At 36.3% G+C, this 27677-nt stretch overlaps 1 protein-coding gene across 27 annotated transcripts; it reads right to left on the bottom strand.

The window, feature by feature from the left end:
* Positions 1-344: 344 nt before the first annotated feature.
* Positions 345-27215, bottom strand: dcaf6 (ddb1 and cul4 associated factor 6). Of its 27 annotated transcripts, none has more exons than XM_077215316.1 (21): positions 26741-27215; positions 23140-23201; positions 20573-20665; positions 19846-20031; positions 19606-19719; positions 17915-18050; positions 17382-17593; positions 13761-13854; positions 11293-11418; positions 10737-11114; positions 9459-9644; positions 7901-7960; positions 5752-5980; positions 4635-4741; positions 4236-4545; positions 4016-4057; positions 2793-2931; positions 2475-2631; positions 2279-2367; positions 1848-1953; positions 345-978 (listed from the first exon to the last, which is right to left on the bottom strand). In XM_077215316.1, the coding sequence occupies exons 1-21, from the start codon at positions 26826-26828 to the stop codon at positions 920-922; spliced, it is 2973 nt and encodes a 990-aa protein (XP_077071431.1). In that variant the 5' UTR covers positions 26829-27215; the 3' UTR covers positions 345-919. The 27 variants fall into 27 exon arrangements, with proteins under 27 accessions (XP_077071431.1, XP_077071433.1, XP_077071430.1 ...); XM_077215318.1 differs by having other exon boundaries at positions 11302-11418; positions 26741-27158; XM_077215315.1 differs by having other exon boundaries at positions 4212-4545; positions 11302-11418; positions 26741-27158.
* Between the last annotated feature and the right edge of the window lie 462 nt (positions 27216-27677).

A 27677-nucleotide genomic window follows, 5' to 3' on the forward strand; every position in this document is an offset into this window, starting at 1 on the left:
CTTTCAGTCATGTTTTGTTTAAAATCATAACACATTTAATATTTAAACTATCCTCTGGTACATTGTTTGAAAAGGAACTGGAATTTAATCTGAAAATCTGTAGACACATATTTAAAAAGATGGCTTGCATTCCTTAACAGTGCTGAATGAGGTTAGCATAGAATGGCATGCTGTATTTTTCATCTTCGCTTCTCCCAATGATCGCTAGTCACTTAGCAGAATGCTCAAGCCAACAGCTGCCATAACAAAAGGCCATCTGTGCTGTTAGGAGAAAGAAACACGACCTGCTAACTAATGCTAGAACCATTTGGCTAAACAGCAGTGGGTTGTATGTATAGACCGAGTCAAAAATGGTTCTCATTTTAATAAACTTTCATAAACATTCCGCAGTGTAACAATGTATAGTTCCTGTTTTGGATAATGAAATATTGCAAGTAGTACCTGTAATTGGGGATAGGCAGAAGATGTCTGTGCAACGCAAGATTTAGTAATGACAAAAAAAGAGCCATTTTTATACACATTGTTAGAGACTAAGAGAACATGTTTTCAGCAACCTCATGTTTGACATGCATAATTCGTGGTATACAAACATCTGAGTTCTTCATTTGAGGCTAAAATAAGATTTCACACTTAACACCGTTCAAAGCTCAACCGTTTGATTTAACAAATGAATATTGCACTTAAATACTGTCAAACACCAGCCGTCTAGTCCCGTCTTTTGATTTCTTACATATCTTATTTGCATGAACTCCCCAGACGCAGTTTACTCTCATTTAGAGTAATTAGTTAGAAAAGTCTCATTAAAAAATAACAATGCCAAAAACTGAACTAATAAGGAAATACTCTATTTTGTAACTTGTACAAATCTCAAATGCTCAAGTGCACTGTAGCAAAAAACCATTCACTTTTAGGAGGAGGGCTACTGTTCATCCTCGTTCTCTTGTCCAGAGCCTTCCGAACGGTCACCCTCCACACGGTCTGAGGAAAAAACAGGGGGAGAGGAAGAAAGATCAGTCAGTTAGACACCCGTTCAAGGTGGTAAAACCAAATGGTAGTACAAGTATCAAATGATAAACACTGCAGGTGTAAAAATCATTGATAAATAAGACTTTCTTTAAAAGATAATTAGACAAAAATTCTTAGTGTTTGGAGTGCTTTTGCTTTAATGGCAGCAGAACTCAAACTGCATGAACTCCACAGGTTTATGTAAAAGTTGATTATGCGTTCCAGCTTGATTTGATAATGATTCAAAGAGCATCTTAGGCTTCAATGGAAGCTGAGAATCAAGTGATCAATGTGAAAAATATACAATATCTTTCAAAATGTTGAGGTCAGTAAGATTTTTTTAAAATACTTTTATTCAAGAGGGATGCATTAAATTGATCAAAAGTGTAAGTAAAGACTTTTACATTGAAAATGCTGAAGACTGGAGTAATGATGCTGAAAATGTATCTTTGCCATCACAGGAATGAATTACATTTTCAAATAAATTAAAAAAGAAATAGTTACTTTAAATTGTAATAATATTTCACAATGTTGTACTGTATTTTTGATCAAATAAATGCAGCCTTGGTGAGCATAAGAGACTTCTTTTTCAAACACATTTAAAAATCCTACCATCTCCGAACTCCTGAACATTATTGTACATTTTTTATCAGAGACCTAGAAATAGTGCAGAATCATAAATATGTCTTGCGAATTTTTGGTCATTAACACAAGCAATTTTTTTCCGAATTTTCAATGTGGTTTAAGGCTTTTAGTTCTCACTACAAATCTGCCACGTGAATATATGTGAACGTGACGGATCAAATCAAGAGATATTCAAAAAGGAACAGGAAGAAGTTCACCTGTTCTGATGTGATTTAATGATGCCAGCATTCGGAGCATGAAGGAAGCAGGGACAGTGATGGTGTTTCTCGTCTCTTCCAGCATTAACTCATTACGAGCAATCACCTACAACACAGAAACAGAATTAAATCCATATGTACATTAATATAAACGGTCACTTTACTCCTATAGTTATAGGCATTGGCAGATATATCCAAATAAAAATGCATTTAAAAGCCTCTATATTTTATAGATTTGCCTGCCTGTAAATCAGATAAGAGTTCCTTAGACAACCACAATGCTAAGAGCTCTGGTGCCCTCTAGTGGGGATTTTAATTACTTCTCAAAGAAAACAGCAAGCCTGTGTTACTGCATGCACTTTAAACACACATCAAAAAATTCAAAACATAACTTTATTCAAACAGAATAAAACAGAAATCATTGTCCATACCTCATCAGCAAGGACTCTGTTAAAAGACGGTGACTGTTCTAAAGGCGACCACAGCTTAATGTCATAGTCAATTCCAGATGAAGCAAGTACTGCAAAAAAACAAAAACAAATTATGAGATCCAAATCATCTAAAATAAAGCCATGAATGCTTGCTCAATTTATCGTATCGCTTTTAGGTGTGTTTTTTTTTGCTCACTGGGGTCAAAAGGGTGAGGCTGCAGGCAGTTGACCACATGGTTGTCGGCCTCCAGCAGCATCAGGTGCTCTCCTGTGTGTCTGTCCCAGATGAAGATGTGGCCACAATCCGAGCCGCTCATCACAAAGTTATTCCCCCAGAAACACGACTCCTTAATCTACATGCACAGCCAGGTCAATAAAGCCAAATGTCTTTGAATGGTTCTTTACATAACATGATTGTTTATGTACTAGAACTAATAATGAAATAAAAGCAAGTTGCTTTTTGTGTTCAATATGCATCAGACTGTGGACAGACTCTAATACACTGCCAGCGTACCATGGTCCTGGAGTTGCGGTGGCCCTTATACATCATCTTGACAGAGGGTCTACTGATGTTCTGTGTCTCACTCTCCTCCATCTCCCGTCTTTCTTTTCTCCTGCGGAACAGCTCCTGGATGCGGGCCGCGGCGGAGCGTCTATAAAAATGGAGCACATAGAATATTGCTCATGAAATGCACAAAAACTTTAAAACACACTACAACTCATCAGCGTCTCAATGCAATATTAGACCAGGATGGCTTAAACAGTTTCGATACATCTTACAGCATTGAACTAGACAGACAATATTTTATCTGAATTGATTTCTACATTTTCTGCAGAAAATATAAGTGTCGCATGACCGTGCAAAACTCGACACGATGTTAGGGTGTTGTGTGGGTGGTTCTGGGTCGGTCCTCAAGTGTTTTTTCTATATCCTGGTCACTAGATATAGCCCGTTTTATCATCGACCCATATCATGATCTAATAAAAATAATAACAGTATTAACTTCTATGTGTATGTTAATATGAATTGTTTTGTTGATATTTCACTTACTATAAATGTGTTTTCAATTTGATATACAGTGTGACTTTGTATTTTGGTTAATGTCTCTTTAAGAGAACATCTTTTTTGTAGAGAGCTGTGAAAGCATTGAAACTGTGGAAAACATACTACCACTGAACTTGCAGCACAACTGTTTTCAACAATAAGAAATGTTTCTTGAGCAACCACTCAGCATATAAAAAAATTTTTTTTTTTGAAGGATCATGTGACACTGAAGACTGGAGTAATGGATGGTGAAAATTCAGCTTTGCCATCACAGGAATAAATTACATTTGAAAATGAATTAAAACAGTTATTTTAAATTTGAAAAATACTTCACAAAATTAGTGTTTTTACTGTGTTTTTCATCAAACAAATGAAGCCTTGGTATAATTTTTTGCTAGTTTTTGTGGAAATCTTAATACAATTTTTGAACTTCAAACAATTATACCCAAGGTAACTTGTAAATTCATGCATGAAATTAATTTGCTAGGTTAGTAACTAACCAAAGGGTCATTGCTCACACATTTTGTACAGTCTCAGGCAGAAATAAAGTTAATTTGCATTACAAACATTATATAGTGAATGACATTTTACACAGCCACACAATATAAATGTCAGGCTAATGAAATGTAAATAAAATCAGCACTCTTTGCAATTAGATAATATTAGTGGCTGTCTTTGAAACATCACAGTACCTTATCATCCTATCACCTACAGCTGATCCTCTGAAATTAAATCTAATGAGAAGAGTAGAATTTTACTACCAAAAGATAAACACTGTTTAACACAGACATGCTCATATTTTATGGGACTTCCCGTCTGTCATAACATTTGCCTACACATCGTGAGGATTTGCATCATTATACATCTTGACATGACGAGAGTCCATACCTCTGTCCCTGACCTCCTCTGTACCTGGCAGAAGGGATAAGGATGGGGTCGTCATCACTGTCATCAGAGTCCTGATTATTTCGGGAGGGTTGAGTCGAACCCTGACCGCCCGTTCCTGCGGTCTGGCTCCTCCTGCAGTCCTCCGAACCAGCAGCCTGGAGCTCCTCCGATGGACGGGGTGCGCTGGGACGAGCTGTGTCTTCAGTAGACAGGCCCTCTGTTGGTGCCGCCGGTGGCGTGCTGTTTTGAGAGCTGATGGAGGGCTTATCATTGCCACTATCTGCAGTTTGCGCCCCATCGGGTGTGGGTTGATTCTCTGAGGGTGGGCTTGACCCTGGTTAAGTGAAGTTAAGATAACCAACAAAAATAAGCCACACAACCTACACAACTTCTGTAGGAATGGGCATGTGGTTGTTGACTCACTCTGTACTGAGGTTTGTCCCGTGGGCTCCTCTTTGGTCTGGCTCTCACGCACCTCCACAGGCTTGTGTCCTCCACAGCTACCCTTGGCACTGGACGCTGGGCTGCTCCTGTACACAGATGCCGACAAAAGTTAGTCATCTGTTTCTTACAAAAAGCTATTCTTAAAAATGACACACTCAAAATAAACAAAAAGAGGAAGCCAAGGATAATTTCAGACAGACATTTGTAATTCGTAAGAATGGGTCCTTGTTTTATATGCATATAATTTGACGTCTGGCTGGCTTGAGAAAACTTAAGTGTCCAAGTATTATTAATATACTATAGTATTAATTAACTTTTTGAAATAGATTTATTTATCTTTAATTTGATTTATTTTGATAGATTTTAATACTTTTTAGTTTGAAACTTTTTAAAGTTTAACTGTTTTCATCTAGAATTTGTTTTATTTTATTTCAGATATATTTAAATTAACAAAAAAACATTTTAATAGTTTAAATTATAGTAAAAATAACAATATTTCTATTTTATTTTATTCAAATCTATTTTTCTTTTTAGTTTTAGCAATTCAACCTATTTTATTTGTTGCCATATTTCTATTTACACTTAGTTGCCAAGACATCGATTTTTCTTTCTTTTTTTATTTTAAGGTTTTTCATCTAATATTTGTTTTATTTATTTCAGCTTTATTTCAACTAACAAAAAAACTGTTTTTATTAGTTTTAATTTTAGTTAACAATAAAAACACTCGTTCAATTCTCAGAGAATGCAAGAACATATAAAAATGTATGCAAGTACACATTGCTTCGTTTTAAATTGAATGAAAGTCACGACTTGTGCTTCAGTAGATGAGTCACATTTTGATTCAGTAATCACTCTAGCAGACTCAGTGAAAGATTTATCAGACTGATTCAAAGTAATATATGGTGTAATTTATTGTATATTGTGATTCGGACGCACAAGAACAACGCAACAGAAAGATATATCTTGGCATTATTTTTGGTACACTATTTTTATATAGATCATACATCGACTACCATGTGCAAACTAGGCATTTGACAGCGAGCCTCGTGTGAGTGATTTGTGTGCAGTGGTCAAGGCTGATTCTCTGGCCACTCACCACTCGTCGGTGAAGTCCAGTTTGATGGTGCTAGTGGTGGTGCCTTCAGTGCTGTAGTGCAGACTAAGGACCGGTTCTGCCGTGCCCGTCCGGCCAGGCCCTGGAGGAGTGCTGCTAGTGCCAAGTGAAGGCGCTGATGTGGATGGCACGGTTACTGTAGTCTCTCGGGAAGCTTCACTGATACTTGTACTCTGATCACCGATTACATGTCCTGCTGCTTCTGCACCTCCTGGAAAGAAGATAGAGGAAACACGAGGGATTGAAAAGTGAACTTTCAGAAAGTGTGCTTTCCTTAGGAACATTACATTCGTCATAATTACAGCTAATGATGCTGCAATTCTGAAATATTTTCTTGTGATTGTCGTCCCTAGTACAGTTGTGAAAAGTACCGCTACGGTGATACAAAGTTGATACTAAAATAAATTAAAAAAATAAATAATAATAATAATAATTGAGAAATACCTCAATTCAGTACACAGGTTTAGATGCTCAGATTCCATTAAGAAATATTAGTTGTTGTTTTTCTTGTTAATATTAACATGAATGTTTATTGTTTTAAAAAAAAGAATTGTAACAGCACTTTCATTTTGCTTTGTATTGTGGCAACCCTAGTGCCTAGCATAGTCTCAAAAAATTTAATAAAAAAGGGAATCGTCTTTGCTGCAAAACTGTAGTACACATATAAACAATATATGTGGTGGGAAAGTGAGCTGCATACATAGACTTCATGCTCTTAAGAATTAGACTAGAGTTTGCTAAAGTTCAACAACTGCAAGAAGTTAGCTCAAAGCAAAGAGATTTAATACAAAGAAAGTGAAAGTAATCAAAGGAGTTTAAGCTTTCTTTGAAGAGCTTGTTCTGAAGGAGAATATGTGCAGACACCTGTGTGGAGTAAAGAGGACTGCCATAACGAGAAACTATTTCCACAGTTCCGAGGAAACATTCCATATTCCAAAGCAGAATAGCAAGATCATTTTAAAGGAGTCATATCATACTTTTTTTTTTTTAAATCGTTTTATTAATTTAGTTTTATCATTTATAAATGGACCATAAACAAACATCATTTAAAATATTATAATTGAAAAACATCAACAAAAAATGCAAAAACTGAAAGTCTTCACAGTATTTGTCTTATCTCCCTCCTTATTACTTCACCAACAGGCCTGCACCATTGCATTGGTGTTGTTGACATGTACACTACCGTTCAAAAGTTTGTGTGTGTGTATATGTGTGTTTTTAAAAGAAATTAACACTTTTATTCAGCAAAGATATATAAAATTGATCAAAAGTGACAGTTAATACATTTATAATGTTACAAAAGATATCTATTTCAAATAAATGCTGTTCTTTTGAACTTTCTATTCGTCAAAGAATTATGATTTCCACAAAAACATTAAGCTGCACAACTGTTTTCAACATTGATAATAATAATAAATGTTTCTTGAAAACATTTAAAAAAAAGTTATTTTAAATTGTAATAGTATTCAAAAATATTAATGTTTTACAGTAATTTTAATCGAATAAATGCAACCTTGATAAGCATAAGACACTTTTCAAAAACATTTTAAAAAATCTTATCGACTCCAAACTTTTGAATGGTAGTGTAAATGTGGAAAGTCATTTGTTAATATTGTTAATATGAAATTGTCCTTTTTTCTAGCTTAGTTTGAATAAATATAATTTTGAACTGGGAAGGAAGTTCTGGAATTCTGGAATTTCCAGAATGTTTTTATAGCACAAAAATACAATTCTTGTGATACGACTCCTTTAAGATAAATTCTGATGTTGCAAGCCCACATCAGTCTCACGGAGGGTGAATTCATTAACTAAAGAATGAGAAACAAAAAATAATCATGTGTGCCTGTCTACAGGACATTATTTGAAGGACGAGGTTTATATGAACTTGGCCCCAAAGAATGGGAGAAAAAGTGGTACAATTGTGAGAATTATTGACTCAAGCGTATGTCCATTAACTGATGATGCTTCACAGAAAGCCTCTGTATCTTTCTGAAGTTTCTCTGTTCGAAGAAAGAGTCTTCTTAAGATGACTGAGGACAAAGACAGCTCCAATCACAGAAGCACAGAGCTCAGGCGTAAGGGAGTGAAAGAAAAATCAGGAAAAGAGAAGGAAAAAGAGGAAAGGACGCACCCTGCTCCTCATCCAGAGTCATGGATCCGAGCTGTTTGTTTACCACAGATGAGGGAGAATCTGAAACAAAAATAAGACGTACTGAAAAACTGAAACAACAACAGAGCCGGTAAAAAACAGAAAAGTGCAGCCCTAAATCCTCAGGAAACACACTGCAGCACAGGTAGGATAAAAAACCTTCCCACAGAAAACTCAAAAGCCACAAACTCTGTAAAGATGAGTCTAAGAGGCTTAATTCTGAGTTAAAGACACAAAGCCAAGGGTTAAGATTGGGTAGGCTGTTCCTAAAAAAACATTCAGGAGGTCAGCAAATAAAGGAGCACAGTTTATAAAGAACAAACTGATGCACAGCCTTCTTTAATGCAGTATTCACTTCCAAGCAGAATAAGTCATACGGCAATTCGTAGTTCAGGGGCTGAGGATGACGGTGACAGAAAAGGCCTACGTTCATACAGACAGTGACTTGCAGCTACAAAGCAACCAGAAGTCATTCATTTTTGTTATAGGTTTGTGAATGATGTGATGTCAGGATGTTGTAAAGCTAATAGTGCAATACTTTATGCCCCAAAATTCATAGCGCACACTAGGGCTATCAAATAATATGAACTATTCCTTAAGTGCCTGGTTTCAAAGAAAACAAATATGTTCAGTTTGCCTCTAACCATTTCATATTTTTCTACAAAGGGCAGAAGAACAAGAGAAGGTTTGAAAAGAACAAGATAAATGTGTATCAGTGTTGAAAGTTTAAATTGGAGAAAAAAAATGACAAACAGCACCAACGAACTCTATGTATATTTTTGTGCTTGAATTACAAATTAATTAATCAACAGATGGCATACAAATATGTTTGACACCTGACCTCTACGCCAAAATCTAGTAAATTACCTCACGATCTACTATCCACACAAGCGCTGCTAATATTCAGCAAAGATGCATTGAATTGATCAAAAATGTCAACAAAAAAACAAACATAATGTCACAAAAGATTTCTGTTTCAAATACATGATGTTTATTTAAACTTTCTATTCATCGAGGAATCCTGAAAAAATATTCATCAGCAAAACAGCATATCTGAATGATTTCTGAAGGATCATGTGACACTGAAGACTGGAGTAACGGCTGCTGAAAATTCAGCTTTGCCATCACAGGAATACATATAGTATAATATTAAAATAGAAAATTGCAATAATATTTCACAATATTATAGTTTTTACTAAATTTGTGCAGCCTTGCTAAGCCAAAAAAATCCAGCCAAACCCAAACTTTTGAACACTAGAGTATGTAACATTTAACATTCAATTAAGGGGCAGCTTTTGCATCGGGTTTGCATCTGCGATGCTTTAAGATGTCACTAGGTTTTGAAACAGAGCCCTGCTGTTGGTGAATGTAAGTGTGAATGAGCAGAAGTTAGGTGTGTGCGCGTCAGTGTGGCAGAGGAAGAGGAACACACTTGATAGCCAGAGGTGCAGCAGCAAATCAGGACAGCCATGAGACAGGCAGCCAGAGGGGTCAGGAGGTTAAAGGAGAGCGGGGATGCAGGCTATGAGGGGATGGTAACCTGCAGGAGGGCCTGTGTCAGAAGCAGCAGCAGCAGCAGCAGCCGGGTGGGCTGAGCTCCCAGGGCTGGAGGTCACCGGTATAGAAGGGATTGTGCGTCTGCCCTGTCCAGGGGGGTCGGACAAGAGAAGCAGTCTCTGCAAACGTCTACACACTAAACTTACCGGCAGCCGGTGAGGACCATATTCTGACAATGTGGGGTCAGAGGGAGAGAGAAGGCCAGGATGGGAAAAATGATGGGAAGGGGGGAAAGAAGAGAGGCAAATCATAGATAAGGAGGAATGATGGTTAAAAGTGCAAATTAAAGATTGAAGCTGTAGGCTGAGTGATGACAGAAATGACTATAGGGTTTCTTCACCAAAAAGGGTTTCATCACGCTAAAAAAAAAAGTGCTTTAAACTTATGTTCTAACGGAAACGCACACATCAAAATGCCTGCAATGACACCATGAGCAAATAGGAAGGATTTATCATTCCATAAATAAAAGAAGGCAAATGACATCTACATGTTTCATCCTGCTTCTGTTTGTGGGATTTTTGATGCAGGCCCTAACGGCACTCAATGTTCAAGAAAGAAACCCCACCTGAAGACAATAAATCTTAAAAAGGAAGCACATAGAGTTGGATGATTGAAAGCTGATAAATGGACCCATTTTAAAAACTGAATGAGATGAATTTGATTTGAAAGTTCATAATATCCACATCATATTTATGGAGCAGAGATACAATGACTGCATTTACATGCACAAGGAAATTCTGATTCTGCCAATGTCTAAAGTAATTTAGGGAGCTGCATCGAAGAAATACCTGTGTTTTTTCCACCCCCAAAACATTAAAAGAAATTAACATAAAACAATATACAATACAGTTTAAAAGTTTGGGGTCTGTACATTTTTTAAGTGTTTTTGAAAGAGGTCTCATTCTCACCAAGGCTGCATTTATATGACCAAAAATACAGTATTTTCAGAATTTCATGGATTGAAAGTTCAAAGGAACAGCATTTAATTGAAATAGACATCTTTTGTAACATTATAAATGTTTATAATGTCACTTTTCAATAGAAAATCTTACTGACACCAAACTTTTGAATGGCATAGTGTATGCTTGCTGATTAATATGTATAGAGTCATATTTTAATAGCTGTAGAGAATGTAAATATAACTGAATAAATCCAGAACTTTAACTGGCAAATGATGTGCATGTAAACATGACCATTGTCTCATAACATGTAAATGCAATCTAAATGATATGTGACTGTTTTGTCAATTGTGTCATCTTACCAGATAAAGCTGCCTCTCTAGATGGGGTGGGTGTGGCTGAAGGAGTGGGTGTGGCCGAGGGAGTGGGCGTAACCTCATCCTGGCTCTTCTGCTCTCTGTCTGGGGAGGAGAGGAGAGAGGAGGATGCACCGCTCTCCATGGAGGAGGAGCTAGATGGGGGAGGAGCTGTCACTGTGGAGGAGGAGCCTGAGGAGGAAGAGGAGGAGACAGACTTGGGGAGAGGCTCTGCAGGTGCAGTAGGAGCAGGAGGTGCGAGTACAGCATCAGTGGCAGGCGTCTCCAACTCCATCACTCTTTCAGCCGACAAGACAGCAGGCTCCTGTGCCTGAGTGTGTGTCTCCGAGGTCGAAAACGTCCCTTCTGGTCGAGCTGCTGTACCTGAAGCCAAATCATTAAACCTCGAGCTTAACTTTTTAAGTAGAGGACATTTAATTACAGACTTTACACCCTTTCCTGTGACGCATGATTCAACGCATCATTCAATGGATGATGTTAATTAACAAATAGATCAAAGTTGAAATTGTCTCCATAGAGTTAAATGCATTGTGGAGCTGACCTGTTATACCTCTGGGTCGAGTTTGAGGACGTGCTCTGCTGCTCTGGGCCTCGCTGGCCTCTTCGAACCAGCGTGACAACATGTCCGACATCCTCTGCATGAGCGATACATTTGGACTCTGCTCTCCTGCAAAGACAAGATAATAATAGTATAATAATAATTCATTACATTTATATAGCGCTTTTCTCCACACTCAAAGTGCTTTACATAGAAGGGGGGTATCTCCTCAACCATCACCAATGTGCAGCATCCGCCTGGACTCTTCATAATCAATTTCAAACCAGATCAGAACCTCAAATCTTTTCATTCACAGAAAGCAGAAGCACTGGAAACCTGCTGTTCGCTTCAAGAGCTCGCTGCAATACACAATACAATACCAGGAAGTAGTGAAGTGAAGCAGTCTTTGGACTAAAACCCTGTGAAAAGCTAACAAGCTCCCCTTAAACTGACTGAGTGTTATTGATATTCATAGTCGGAGGTACTGAGAGAGATTAAAGATGTACTGAGAGACACTGGAGACTGAGGGGTTCAGATTGTTAAAATAATGGAGGAGAATGCCAGTGCGGATAACAGTTCTGTTCATAGAAGAGACAGCTGGAGATTAAGTGGATGTGCAAATGAGTTGTGGTAAATCAGGAATAGCAGAGTTTCTACTCCGATACATTCTTCAGCAACGAAAGATGGTCTTTAGGCTTCAAGGCTTTAACGTTTGAACTTTCAAAAAAATAAAAAATAAAAAAATGTATACAATATAAAATAAAATATTAATAATTATAACACAAATTACCTATTAAAATGATATTTTGAAATAAACCTAACCTTGTTTTTGGTGATAACAGAGGTGCAATTTAAAGTGTTTTACAACAAAGTACTACAAAAAGCCATGAGCATGAGGCTTATAGGTATTAAACACAAGGCGGGACTGGTTACACTTATCAGGTTTTATAAACTTCATTATTGATGTGGTGCGGCTGTGACAAGGAAGTGCTGATTCTCATGTAACAATATGCTGCTTTATGGCATTTTGGACTGACAGATGTTGTATAACTAATAAAACAAAAGAAAACTGAAATAAAAATATTAAAATTAACTTTGATATCTTGATAAACCTTTTTTTTGGTGATTACAGTGGTGTAATTTACAATGCTTCACTACAAAGCACCACAAAAAGCCATGAGCAAGGGGCTTATAGGTATGACATATGGTGAGGGATGACTTATATGAAGAAACTCTTGCTAAATCCCTTGCTAGCTCAAATTCTCAACCCTTAGATGGCAAAAGTAAAAAACTAATGTTTACCCAACAGCTGGAAAATATGACATTTATTAAAATCAATCAACGATTTGTGATTTCTGATATAAGAACACTCATATCTGAAGATCTGTCTGCAAACAGAGCCCTCTGTGTTTATTTGCCCGTGTATATGTACCATCCGTACTGCTGTGTCTTAGGCTGCGTTTACACTTTGCATTAACATGCCACCTGTCTCCGGATGTTGTCCACATACACATTGAAAAGACAAGTGTAAGCACGTCTCTGATCAGAATTTTATCGGATCAGTGTGTCCTGGTCCAGAGGTAGTTGAGGTTGTGATCGGATCTCCGTGTAATGTAAACGCATTCTAGCCATCGTATCTGCATTCACAGTTCGACGTCATTTAAATTCCCTGCCCACTCTCTCTTAAGGCTGTTGGAAAATAATGGCTGGATGCTGTTTTGACAAGAAATTTCAACTTAATTTAAAATTGGTCATTTACACTTACATATCCTCTGTCATCTTTTATTTTAATTGTGCAACATTGTCTGAATGAGGTCATTGTCAGCCGGTGTATTCAGTCGTGATTTTAATGTTATATGTGTTTATTGTTTCACCATGTTTATTATAAATAATATCTAATTTCTGTCTACAATATTTGCATTGCACGCTACAATCTTAGCACTTAAACCCGGATGATATGAATCGTTTAACATGATCAAACCAGTTATTTTTGAATAATCAACTTTGGAAATATTTATACAGTAGCTTATATAAATGATTGCGCGTTCTCCTTTCGATCATGAAATAACATGCGTCGGAATAACATTTTTCTTTGTTTCATCATACAAGATTAATGTTGGGAAACTGGTAGATTAAATACCCTATTAGAGATTGATTGTATAAGAACAAATCACAAAAATCATGTGCTATATGGGCACTGCCATTGATAAAAGCGAAAATTGTAAATAAAGCGAAAATTGTTTTATGATCCATGAAAAAAGGTCTATTACAGTCCTAATTTAAATATTGTGCAGGTAACAGAAATCCAATCAGCTCTCCAGATACAGATGTGAACAAATGTAAACGCGCTGATTGGCTGATGATCAGATCTGCTTGTTTGGATCACGGTGATCGCATGTTAATGCCAAGTGTAAACGCAGCCTTAATAATTTGTGACATCGGTAGGGCATGTCTGCGTGTTCTCATCTTACCATCACGCTCCCTCTCGCTCTCAGGCCGAGCGCGCGGTCCAGTGTCTGACCAGTCCCCTCTCAGACGCAAGCGCTTCACCGGCGGCTGCCTCAGCTGTGGGAACACACATCAACAAGCTGCCAATCACAGTCAAAACCTCTCAGACGCCCTATAAATAACACTCACTACCCCGAGCCTTGACATCACTTATCTAGACTGGCACGTTTGCAGGAATAATGACCAACAGACATTTATATGAGGGCAAGTCTAATAATGGTAAAGGAGGGTTTAGATGCCAACCCTACAAAGTGAAACAGAACATCATGATGGTTTTCAATTACAATATTAAGTTCACTTCAACCAAAGCTCAACATTAGAAGTTAAAGTAATGTCTATTTGTTTAACCAATTACAATGTAGTACAATTAACATGTGATGACTCTGTACATCAATATGGATTATTTTAATGGCTTTAGCATAATAAAGTTTGTAAATACATGTATACTGTACTTAACATATGATTTTATAGACTAGCCCTAAAAGGGATAGTACTAAAACATTATTCTGTCATTATTCAATCACATTCATTTCTTTCAAAACTAAAAGACGATATTTTGAAGTCAGTGGAGTGCAAACAACATTTGTACATTGTACACAAACATCATTGATTTTCATTGTATGGCAAAAACAAACAAACAACCAAAACCTTTGTTACACACAGAATAAAGTAAGTAAATGATGACTTTTTAAAACTTCTATTTTGGGGTGATCTATCCCTCTAAAATTCAAAACTAAATTTGATACATTGTGTAACAGTATCCAATCCAAATAGGGGTCCGTGGTCTGAAAAAGTTAATAATAGGATAGTAGGATAAACTATTGAGGCCACCTTTCCACGTGCCTCACTCTCAAACTTTTACCATCCCAGTCAGTCAGGACACTCTATTTTGGGTGTCCGGGTGTATTAACAAGACAAGCACCAGCTCTAACCTAGACATGTTAGACTAAACAGAGCACATCAGAGACCAATGTGTTCGTTCTAAAAATAATATAATAATGAGCACTGCAGCTTCTCCCCACTTCACATGAAGGGATAAAATGAGCTATTCTTTTTTAACTTTGTTAAGAGGCTGGAGAGGACACATGCAGACTGTCAATGTGCTTGTGGTTTAATGCAAAGTGCTGTTTATTTTGAGTAAAACTTGCAGAATGGCCCTGTTACAAGACGATTTGTAAATAAACATATTTAAAATGTAAATTTGAATACTTGATTGATTTAACCTAGTTTATCAGCAGTTAACCTCCATTCTGTTAGGACACCATTCATAAGTAAACCATACTCAGCCCTCAACAATTTGTCACCGCACCCGCTCCACATTCACTGATCGCAAAACAATTGATTCAAATCTTGGTGTTGTAGCAAAGATTTATTGAAGTCAACAGAAGCTCCTTCACTCTCGCTGGCAGTCATTGTGCACTAGGTGCCTATTTCTGTCTCGGCATTGGAGCTCTGCGTGTTTCTGCACCTCTATTTGGAAAGGAATGTGATTGCGGGGGATCCGGACACAGCTGATCTCACCGTACGACAGCTGAAGGGACCAGAGCGGTGACCCAGCACATTTCACCACTACTATCCCAACACAACACAAGTCTGTAGACTGGCAGTTTAGATCAAAGAGACTTGATTAAGTAATAGTAAAGCAATTAATAATGTTCTATTCTATTTTACCAAATCAGCATATTAGAATGATCTTAAGGATCATGTGTCACTAAAGACTGGAGAAATGTCAGCTGAAAATTCAGCGTTCAATCACAGGAATAAATTACATTTTAAATTATATTAAAATAGAAAGCAGTTATTTTAAATTGTAATAATATTTCACAATATTACTGTTTTTATTTTACTATTGATAGTAGCCACAGTGAGCATAAGAAAAAAATACTTTTTTTTTTTTATCCAGGGGCACGTCATGCTTCCAGCTGATTGGCTGCTATTGTCTTTTCTGGTTGCGAAAAATCTACACGTTGTGACAGAGAAACTTGTTGCTGGAAATGTGTTGCATCAAGCCTGGTTAGTACATGCTATAACAATCACAAAGCCTGTGTATTACTTTCTTTGCTATTTCATTTCAAAGGTGCACTCAGTCATTTATTTCCTCAAACATTTTTACACATAAAATAAAGGAACGGCCATGAAAACTGTACAATTTCACTTGCAGAATAAATCAATTAAACCATTAATATGGTTTTTAATAAAGATCCCTTGATCCTTTTTCATTCCCTGGCCACAATTAGTAGTAACAGGGGAATGTCACTCAGAAGTGTAGCAAGCAGTGATCCACATCCTAAACCAAAGCAGCGACGTCCTTGATCCATCCTCTCTGACACTTCTCTAAAAAACTATTTTCAAACTGCATCACTGAAGCACAATTCTGCTGAGGATTACACAGAGTACATGAGACAAGAGCGCAGAGAACTTCAAAAGTCCTTTATTTAGGTTTTGCCTTGGGCATGAACAGTAACTGCACACACTTGCCCCCAGACTAGTCGCTCTTGACTTTCAGATGTCTGGCTCCATTTCCATTAAGGCTTCACATCTCTTGGAAATAAAATCAAAAGTGCAATTTGATAAAAAAAATCTTGCAATTTGATTACATAATATATAGTCTGAATGCTATAAAATTAAGAAGTGGTACTCTGGTGTCTGCGGTCGAGTACACGTACTGAGGTCTCATGCTTTCACATACTAATACAGTTCACTTTAAATTCGTATTGTGCTCGTTCGCAATGTGCACAGAAAGCCCTACAGGTTCACGCTTGCGTAAATTTAATTTATTAATTTGACAACATTTGATTTGAAAAGTTTAGTTTAAAATCGGCACGAAATGTAAGTTAAGATAGTCTTTTCTTCCCTATTGTGATGTATATCCGAATTAAACAGCTTCTTGAACAAGATAATATGTTGATTTTGTCCATCAGGAATTGATTAGATTAATGGATCGTTGTGGTTTGCTATTGCATACTGCAATATTTCATAAAAAACATAAAAAATTTTGATTTCATGGTGACTTTAAATCATTGTATAACAGACCACAAGTTAACCATGTCACTGTGAAATACTGAAATGTCTGGTATTTGTAATGTGGCTAATATCACGAGATATATTTCAGTCTAATCAAGCTCTGTGTTGAGGGTTTTTGAGTATTTCCTTTTTGCCCTGCTCTCACAATGTGAAAAACACAAGAGACACTTTGTTCTTGTGATCTTCTTATCCAATTTAAATATTTTTTCCATAAATTATTCCAATAGTCAGCACTTGGAATCTATCGTTTCTTTCCACAAATTCTCACTCACATCTTTCTCTCTGCCTATTTTCACAGGGTGCTTTAAACCCCTACTTTTCTTCACTTCTAATCCCTATTAGCATCCCGTACTGAAGGAGATTTTCTGAAGTAGGGAAACGCAACAGACAAAATACTTACATTTTTATCTTACAAAAAATGATGTAAAGCATTTTCAATTATCTGTCGATGTTTTTCAAATTTAGTAAATGAACTCTTCTCTAAAACAAATTACCTCAGGTGCACACCATAAGCTCTAGTGTGAAAATGGCCAAAGAACATCCTGCTGATATCAGCTTACCTCCTCTCGCCGCTCTTCAGAAGGGCCCTTGAGCTCTCTGGCCTGGTCATCTTTGGGGTCAAACAGGTAGATGTAGTCAGAGGAGTAACTGACCAGCACTTCTTGTCCATCTTCACTGTAACACAGAGAGGTGACGCGACAGGATTTGGTGGACAGGTGGGCTGGGACAAAACGCACACACATGCCGGTCGTCCCTCTGCCCATGTAGTTACCTAGCGAAACAGAAAAACATTTAGAGGACAACATGATGAAACATTTAAAACTCAGGGCTTGTTTCAAGCTTAAAGTAGGAACTGATTTTTTCGCTGCTTCAGAGAATGTGAAGTCATCTTTAGGAGAACTTAGAACTAATTTGAGAAGGATAGCTTATATTTTTTAGAGTTCAAGACCTCTCGTCGTGGTATAAGTCACAGATCCATATCTGGCTTCTAATGCTAAATATAAAAGATTGCGAAATCATGTGGTAGGTATTTGTTCCTCTCTAAACATGATTTAAAGAAAGGCTGAAATGATGAACATGAACCATTTCTCACCCGTAGCTCTTGTTCCCAGCATTCTTCTGTCGTAGATCCTCACAGAGCTATCTGAACAGCCCACAGCAAGATAGTAGGGGACTAGGGGGCAAATGGATATTGAGGTAGCAGCTCTCCGGCAATTAATCAAAATGTCCTGATAAGAAAGAAAGAAAGAAAGAAAGAAAGAGAGAGAGAGAGAGAGAGAGAGAGAGAGAGAGAGAGAGAGAGAGAGAGAGAGAGAGAGAGAGAGAGAGAGAGAGAGAGAGAGAGAGAGAGAGAGAGAGAGAGAGAGAGAGAGAGAGAGAGAGAGAGAGAGAGAAATAAACAGTGAATCAAACACAAAGGGCACTTTTTTTTTTTTAGATTGACTGAGGGTATAATCTGGAATATAACCAATAATGGTGGTTAACTTTCAAAGGGCATGTTTTTTTTAAATGTTTTTTCACAAGTCTATTATGCAAACCAAGGCTGAATTTACTTGATCAAAAATACAGTAAAAACAGTAATAATGTGAAATATTGTTAATTTTTTTTTTTTTACATTTTTAATTTTAATCTATTTTAAAAAGTAATGAATTACTGTGATGACAAAGCTGAATTTTCAACCTTCATTACATCACTTCAGAAACATTCTAATATGCTGATTTGGTGCTTAAGAAACATTTCTTATTATTATCCATGTTGAAAATGGTTGAACCTGTGATACATTTTTTTCAGGAACCTTTGAAAAATAGAAATAGAAAGTTCAAAACAACAGCATTTATTTGAAGTTGAAATCTTTTGTAACATTGTAAATGTTAATTTGGATCAATGTCACTTTTTAAGATCATGAGGTTAATGGTTTGTTTGCCTCTTCACGATGAATCGCTTGCTGTATTCCTCATTTGTAAGTCGCTTTGCACAAAAGCATCTGCAAAATGAATTAATGTAAATAAATGTAATGCATCCTTGCTGAATAAAAGTGTTAATTTAAAACAAAATCTTACTGACCCCACAATTTTGAACGGTAGTGTATAGCAGTACACAGCAAGTATATACAAAAAATATATATAAATATATATATATAAATGCTATTGCATCAGAACAGTGGGGATTTCAACCCCCAATATTGAAAAATAGAAAAAAAACTTCTAGGTTCTCTAGGACGGACACCTTGCAGTATCGTCACAGATGATGGCATTAGATAACAAAATAACTAACCATATGGCATTTATTTTATTATTTATTTATTTATTATTTATTTATTATAGCACAAGCACACCTTTTAAGCATATAACATTGTCCCGCCCACAAAAAAATCTCATTGGTTCAAATCCCACTTCACGTGTACTATATTAAATCTATTTGACAGCTGAAGTCCTACTACTGGTAGAACACAAGCAGAGTACAAACAGTGTGTTGTCTCTGTCTTACAAACAAATGCCTTCTGATAGCAACAGAAAGCAATCATGCCTTCAGGCCAATACCGTCCTTACAGCACAGACTCTGTGGGTTGAGAAATCGAGGTTGCAGGCTGCTTCCTCAGAAATATATCTTGAGGTGCATGCAGCACTGCATCAGTGTTATTCACCAGCGGGAATGGTGACATTGAGGGATGTGGGCGGGGAGCCTGATCTCAGATCAGTACAGAGCACTACTAGGAAGAAACTTGGTGAGCCTTTGGTATATTTGGTGATTTATGTATCTACAACATGTTCAAAGCAGTCTTACATCTTTACAGTCCTCCTTTGTGCAGCTCGTCTTCATCCGCAAGTCAAACCACCTCACTGTACCATCTTCTCCACAGGACAAAAAGGTATAGGGGTCATTTGGCACCGTCATTATCTTTAGACAGAAACAGAAAGTAAGAAATATGTGAGATGTCAACCTCGACCTCACCACACATCGACTACAAACAAAGACACTTTGAGAAGCACACTTTGTGGATTTTATTTCCTCTAACACCTGTACCTCATAAGCAGTGCCATAGTGGCATGTGAACTGGCACTGTCTGTTGATTTCTTGGCTCTTTTCTGTGTGTGTGTAGAAAATGATGCCGTCTCCTGAGCAGGACACAATCTGTTGATCGTTAGTGTGGGGCATGAACTTTGCGCTGAAGATGTTGGCCCGATGTCCTGAACGAATGGTCGTCTTGACCTAAAGGAAAAAGCACAACGATTTTAAATGGAACAAAAATGTCAACAAAAACGCCACGGTTTGGCACAAGTTTGGTTTAATAAAGCTTTGATATTTTTAAAATGATCAGCATTCAACGCATCAACCTTTCTAGATTGTTTAGAAAAATCTGGCTGATACAAATGCAGATAATAATTTTCATGCTATGGCCAATAACTAATAAATGGCTGATATTAAAAACTCTATATTCTGTGTTTTATCTGAATAAATAAAAAAATTTGACATGCTAAAAACTAAAATCAATCATTAAAATAACTAAACTTTAAGTGAGCATTGGATGGTGGCAAAGGTAATCTAAATTCCCTCTAAAATAGAGGAAATCTTATCCAATATCGACTGATACCGATAATTAAAAAAACTTTAACATAGTCCAATAACCAATATGGTACTGATTGTACGGCAGTGATTCAAAATAATCCATATTTTAATAAAATGCATACAGTAGCATGCATAACCAAAGTGAAATGCAGTTTTATTTGTAGCAGTTTTGTCTTAAACTTACCTTTCTGTTGTAAGGGTTTGTGATAACCAAGTTAGTGTCATCGGAACCTGATAAGATGTATTCTCCTGTTTCATTCCAGGATATGGTGTTAACCTTTAAAGAAACACGAAAACCAGCTGATATGAACACCAACATTGATTGCTCTAAAATATAAAAAAGTTAATTTCTTCTGTTCCATAAACTGTCCCATTATTTAGCATAGTCTCCATCATTTTCTTTAAAGAAATATTTCACCATAAATGAAAATTCTGTCATCATTGACACAAAACCCCATATCATTTCTTCTTTGGAACACGATGTTGAAGAATTATTCGTTTATGTTCCACTAAGTTTCTATATGATGACAACATTAACATCATTAATATATGAATAACATTTTAGAGCTGAGGTACAGTGTGCTACCTGTGCCTTTATGAGAAAGCAATCAATATTTCATTAACTCAAGCTTGATACACTCTTTTCCTCCCCTTTCTAAAGCAGCTCAAACATCATCACACAGGGTCCATTTCCTTTGACCTCAAAAATAACATCATTGGGAGGGATTAAGCATTTATCCCTCATTCTGCTCTTCCGCTTTTCACTCTACTGCTCTGCTTTGTGTAGTGGGGAGATGGAATTAGATTGTGTTAGATTTAGTAAGATGCATTGCATGTTAAAATAACAAGTGTTGAAAGCAGTCTGAACTGTGTCATTAGGGAATGCAGGGAGTCTGCTTTATAATGAGGCAACACTGGAACAGAACCTGAAACGTTATCCCAAAGTCAGGTGATAAAAGACATCTATCTCTTCTTGAAGTTAAAAATGCACAGTGTGCATTTGTCCTGGTTTTATACACCAGCTGACACAGTTTAAAAAGAGTGAAAATGGAAGGCCATAGAGAAAGGCCATCTGATCAAATGGAATAAACAAACTGTTTATAAACTGAATCTGTTAATAATTTTCACAAATAGGGATAGCTTTTATAAAGCAAAGAAAGAGACACCAATTCTATGTTCTTTTTAGGGAGAGAAATAGATGGTCAAACACATTTTCTTTCATTTATGAGAAATATTTAGCCCTAACAAAAAGAGAGATAGACTAGATCACTAGTTATCATTATCTATTGTTATTTGCAACCCTATTACACATTTATACATTCATTCATTCAATGAATTATGCTTTTATAAAGGTTTGTTTATTTAATGTTTATAACAATTAAGTAAAAGGAAAACGGATCTGTCATTTAGGTCTTTATACAACCTGGATAATCTGTTAGTTCTCCATTGGTCTCAATGGATTTATTCTGAGCTATGATGTGAAAGGAAGCAGACAATAAAAATGTAAGTCAATTTCACACTTTTTATGTTGCTTGCAAAAAAAAATGTTGCTTGCAAAAAACCTTCACTACTGTTCAAAGATTTTTTTAAATGATTTTGATAAAAAGCTGCATTTATTTGATAAAAAAAACCCAGTAAAAACATTAAAATATGATTACAGTTTTAAATAAAAGTTTTTTATTTTAATATATTTTAAACAGTAATTTATTCCTGTGATGGCCAAGCTGAATTTTCTGCATCATTACTCCAGTCTTGTCACATGATCCTTCAGAAATCATTCTAATATGCTGATTTGAGGCTCAAGAAATATTTCTTATTATTATCAATCTTAAAAACAGTTGTGCTGATTAACGCTTTTGTGGAAATCATAATTATGTTTTTCAGGATTCTTAAATGAATAGAAAGTATTAAATAACAGCATTTATTTAAAAAGAGAAATCTTTTGTAACACTGTAAATGTCTTTACAGTCACTTTTGATCAATTCAGAGCATCTTTGCTCAATAACAGTATCAACTTCCTTAAAAAAATAAATAATAATAATTCTGAACCCAAACGTCTTATTAGTAGTGTATTTCGTCAGAATACAATTTTTTTATTTTTTTAAATGGCTGTCAATTAGGAAAGATCCTCATTGCAGCCAATGTGTAGTTATGAAATCTAGCAGCAGGGGTTTTACAAATATGATGTGTTATATCTGCTTATTGTGAACAATCCTTGGTAGACCATATTAAACTGCTGCATTCTGTTCCTGTGCATTCTCAGGCCTCAAATCCTCACAGTACTGTAGTGAAATACAGAATCCTTTTCACTGATACAACCAAATTGAAAACTTGCGCCAGCTCGGTTGTGCACGTTTTTTAAAGCCCGTTAATGGTTATATTAGACTGTTTGTCATTTGCTAGACTTGCAAATAAAATTGAGTACATGTCCCCGCAGTAAAGAAACATTGACAAAATGACGTCCCCAGTGGCTGTCTGAAGACTATTAGCTTTTGAGTTTAAATCACTGACAGATAAAGAACAGGAGCCACAGATAAGTGGGTAGAAAGAGACGCACACACAACACTCACACTCAATACAAGCACAACGATTCATTCCCCTGAGACAAAATAACCCAGACAGACACATTCTCCTACAGGCACATTTGTCAAGGAAAAAAAATTATCAACAAAAAAAGACTGCTGGGCAGCAAGAGCATCAGACACAAATGGAGACTTGAGTACAGGTGAAACAAAGGGTTTAGTGACTTACACATCCATCGTGCACACTGAGAACGGCTTCAAGCTTCAGTCGTTGCACAAACTCTTTTCTCCCTACAGAGAAAGAAATAACACATTTTATTGTGGCATCTCTTTTCACTTACAAACTCAGTCATTTGCATTGTCTGTTAAACCACACAAGAGAGTATTCACAAGGACATGCAACTGATGTGTCCCACATTAAATACACATTTAATTCAGCCCTTTAAAGCTGTCATTTCTGTGCTACTTGCAGAACCAAAATATAATAGCACAACTGACTGTTTCCAAACAGGTTTCTTCCCATCATCAGAATTTTTAAAGAAATTTATTTAGCAAGGATGAGACAATACAGGCATTTATATTGTTACAGAAAAATGCTGTTCTTTTGAATTGTCAATTCATCAATGAATTCTGAAAAAAGATGTATCAGTTTCCACAGAAAAGCTGTACAACTGTTTTCAACACTGATAATAAGAAGAAATGTTTCTTGAGCAGCAATTCAGCATGATTTCTGAAGGATCACGTGACACTGAAGACTAGAGTAATGACTGTTTCATCTTGGCAATAACAAGATTTAATTACATTTTAAAATGTATTTTTTTTTTAAATGACAATATAATGTCACAATATTTGTTTTTACTGTATATTTGATCAAATAAATGCGGCCTGAAGAATGGTAGTGCAAGTTGATCCAATGCAAAAACATCAGGCCACTCAAAACAAACAACAGCAATGTGTTGATAGCACCACAGTGTTTACAGTTTTTGGTTGGATGTTGGAAGTCAACCACTATTGACAAAGTTACACTTTTCAGTTTAAACAACATATGTCCCATTTACTCTTAAGCTGAGTTTAGACAACCAGAGACAATTTACTATGTCAAGGAAAAAAATTAATCAACAAAAATAGACTGCTGGAGGGCAAGAGCATCAGACACAAATGGAGACTTGAGTATAGGTGAAACAAAGGATTAGAATATGAATTATTATATGAATAACATGCACACTAATCTAAGGTTGAAAGCGCATTTATGTTGTAAATCAAAGCTGGAGTGTGTATAAAACTATATTATGTGCCTGAGGAGGCTGGAATGATTGTTAATGGCTGATATATCTTCACTGCTTTGGAGAAATGCCAAAACGCTATTACTTTACTTCCTGTATTTGCTGAGTCGCTGTCCAAAGATGGAAAACATCCTGTCATACACTGATGTGGTAATTTCAGGTTTGTGGATGCCGTTTTGTTTTTTGTTTGTCTAATCTCTTATAAAATACCTCAGATTTATTTGACATGCAAATACTGTAGTTTAGACCCAACAATGCTGGTGCACTACAACGACAATAGCAAGCCACCCCTGGCACTTCATGCATTAAGGAACATTGACAACATTTATGTTTTTATTCCTGACAAGCAGATAACTGCGTGTGGTTGGTAAATGACAGATCTTTCCATGGCTGTATTTTCAGCTTGTGTAATACGGAGCTACAAATAGCAAGAGGCAAACTTAGGCCAACCATTTTCAATGGTGCAAGACTAGAGAAGAGCAACAGCCTGAGATGACATTGCTCTATGCATTGATAGTACAATCTCTATACTGGCAGATCACACATGCCAAAATAAAGCAAAAGCTGGCATTCACTTATAAAACGCTAAATCTCCCATTTTCGACTGGGTTAGGATTTGTAGACTAGAATTTGAGAACATTTGTAGGTATGTAAATCTACTCTCACTCCATTCACAATTGCATAAAACAGATACTCTGTTGTATTTTTGGCTGATCTTTGTTTCTAACGGTTAGCGCTGGCAGGTTTCATAACATGAACAAGAGCCGAGCTAAATTTGGCACACTCTAAATGATATGCTATCATCACTATCTGAATGTGAGATCCAGAGCAAAACAGCTCACAGACACAAAACACTGAACATATTGGAGCACGTTATTAACCAACAAAGAAATTCAGCATCCAATTTTTAGGGTACAGAGAAGAAATGAGCTGAACTGGTCTTGTTTAAAATACATATTTGGGTCAGACCAGGTGGATTCTATTACATAAGCGTGCTTTGAAGTCTGCCAAGACTGGCTGACACTTCTCTCAGGTCTCTCAGCTCAAGTGTAATGTTGCAGAGAGGGCTGTCTGACCACACAACAGAGCTACATATTATTCACCAGTGAAGTAAAATATTCGTATGCCTGATTTGAGTGAAAATGACTTTTAGAGGTCAGATAATGTCAGATTCTCTTCACTGTCAAGCCATGAGCACAATTCCTATAATAAATATCCAGTTTATGGAGGCACAGTGACAGGGTAATACTGAATCAAAATATGATTGTGAATTGAAAATATGAAGTGAAAGTTCACCCAAAAATGAAAATTCTGTCTACCATTTCAATTCAATTCAATTCACATTTATTAGTATAGCGCTTTTCACAATATTGTTTCAAAGCAGCTTTACAGAAAATGCATGTCTACATTACAATTTAGAGTGATCTGTTTCAAACCCTAACCCTTACACAAGGCGATAGTATGGGTTTACAAGACTAATATAGGGCAAACATCATATTATGGACACTAATTTTGTGTTTTACAAAAGAAAAAACAATAATGAGAGGGTGAGTAAATTACACAGAATTTACATTTGTGTGTGAACTATTAACTTTTTTGGAAACATTTTTCAATCCTGATTTGGTAACACTGAGGTTCTCGATCTAAAAATAAATAAGAGCTAAACTATTTATGGAAATATATAAAATATATCTGCAAGCCATATCAATCTGTACCTGAAAATCAAAACAACAATACATGTTTTGTGTCAAAAATCAAAAGCGCTTGTTAGTCAATGACTAACAAGTGAAATGTTGTGGAACAACAAGTTTGCTTATGTAAAAAAAAGAAAAACCTTCTGTCTAAAGTAAATAAAACACAGATACATTTTTTAAAATCAATGGCAGTGTTGTGTTTTGCATGTTTTGATGGATTATTACAACCTCTTCACACTATGATTCCCTTCAATAACATAAAGATTGACAGTCAATGATGCAAATTTGCATGCATAAAAAGTAAAAGCAGAAACTTAATAATATCTCATGTTTCATGATAGATATATCCTTCTTATGCTTCTTAAATTATATTGCTAAAACAACCTTTTGAAACAAAGGACTTATGAATCATTGATACCATTGAACACTAATAACAACATGTGTAACATTTCCAGTGGGGTCTATTTCATTTTTGATATAATATGCAATTGTGAGATATGCATAATTTAAATTGTTAAAAATTGAAAAGGAAAAAAGGAAATTGTAGACAAAATACAAGTACTTCCCCTTAAATCTGAAAATCTAAGACAGAGCACTTTCCAGACCAATCAGTTTGACATTTCATTTTTTTTTTTTATTTCTAATCTTAACCAAAATGTTACCGGTAACACTGGTACGATTCCATTATACCGTTCTGAAAACAGATCAGCATCAGAGTAACAGGTCAGATGATCTTTAACCAGTCCCTGTCCTGTGTGCAAGCTCAAATGACAGCTGTCACCTAAAAAGGTCTTCGTAAACAAGTCTGATTTTTAAGTGTGTCATACATAACAAACTGGTCGTAGTTTCTTACCTAAATATTTTGTCCTGACCGCAAATGGATCTGTGCATCCAATGGTGCGTTTTCTTACATCCCAAATGAGGTTGCCAGAGCAGGACATGTTGTTTAAACCTCTAACGTTGAGACATGCATGGATGAAAAGGGGAGAGCAGACGCTTTTCTCTGTGTTTGTCTTCCTTCCGTGTCGTTTGATTATTATTGTTTCCCTGCACAAAGCCTAATAGTCGGTCATATAAGTTAATCGACAACTGATACAGGATGAATGAGAGAATATCACTCCTCGATATCGACACCCCCGCGGCGATCCCTTTCCGACACTACGTCCATGATTGCTTTAAGGTGTAGTAAAAATATTGTGCTTCTTGTTTGGCTATCCGCTTTAGCCTCTGCTGCTCTGGTACGTCAAATCCATCTCGAGACCAAAGCCAATGAAGGGAGAGAGGCGCAGTATGTTGACTGTAATGAGCGGCTCGCTCTCGAGAGCGTCAAGTGTGCGCAGACGTTACGCCGAGTCGTTGCCTGGATAAATCTCAAGAATATATATTTTAGGTGTATATATATATATATATATATATATATATATATATATATATATATATATATATATATAGGTCCTTCTCAAAAAAATTGCATATTGTGATAAAGTTCATTATTTTCCATAATGTAATGATAAAAATTAAACTTTCATATATTTTAGATTCATTGCACACCAACTGAAATATTTCAGGTCTTCTTTTGTTTTAATACTGATGATTTTGGCAAACAGCTCATGAAAACCCCAAATTCCTATCTAAAAAAATTAGCATATTTCATCCGACCAATAAAAGAAGTGTTTTTAATACAAAAAAAGTCAACCTTCAAATAATTATTTTCAGTTATGCACTCAATACTTGGTCGGGAATCCTTTTGCAGAAATGACTGCTTCAATGCGGCGTGGCGTGGAGGCAAT

The sequence above is a fragment of the Siphateles boraxobius genome, unplaced genomic scaffold (genome assembly GCF_051911475.1).
Source record: "Siphateles boraxobius isolate OS27281-9 unplaced genomic scaffold, OSU_SipBor_1 7, whole genome shotgun sequence".
In the NCBI taxonomy this organism is placed as follows: Eukaryota; Metazoa; Chordata; class Actinopteri; order Cypriniformes; family Leuciscidae; genus Siphateles; species Siphateles boraxobius.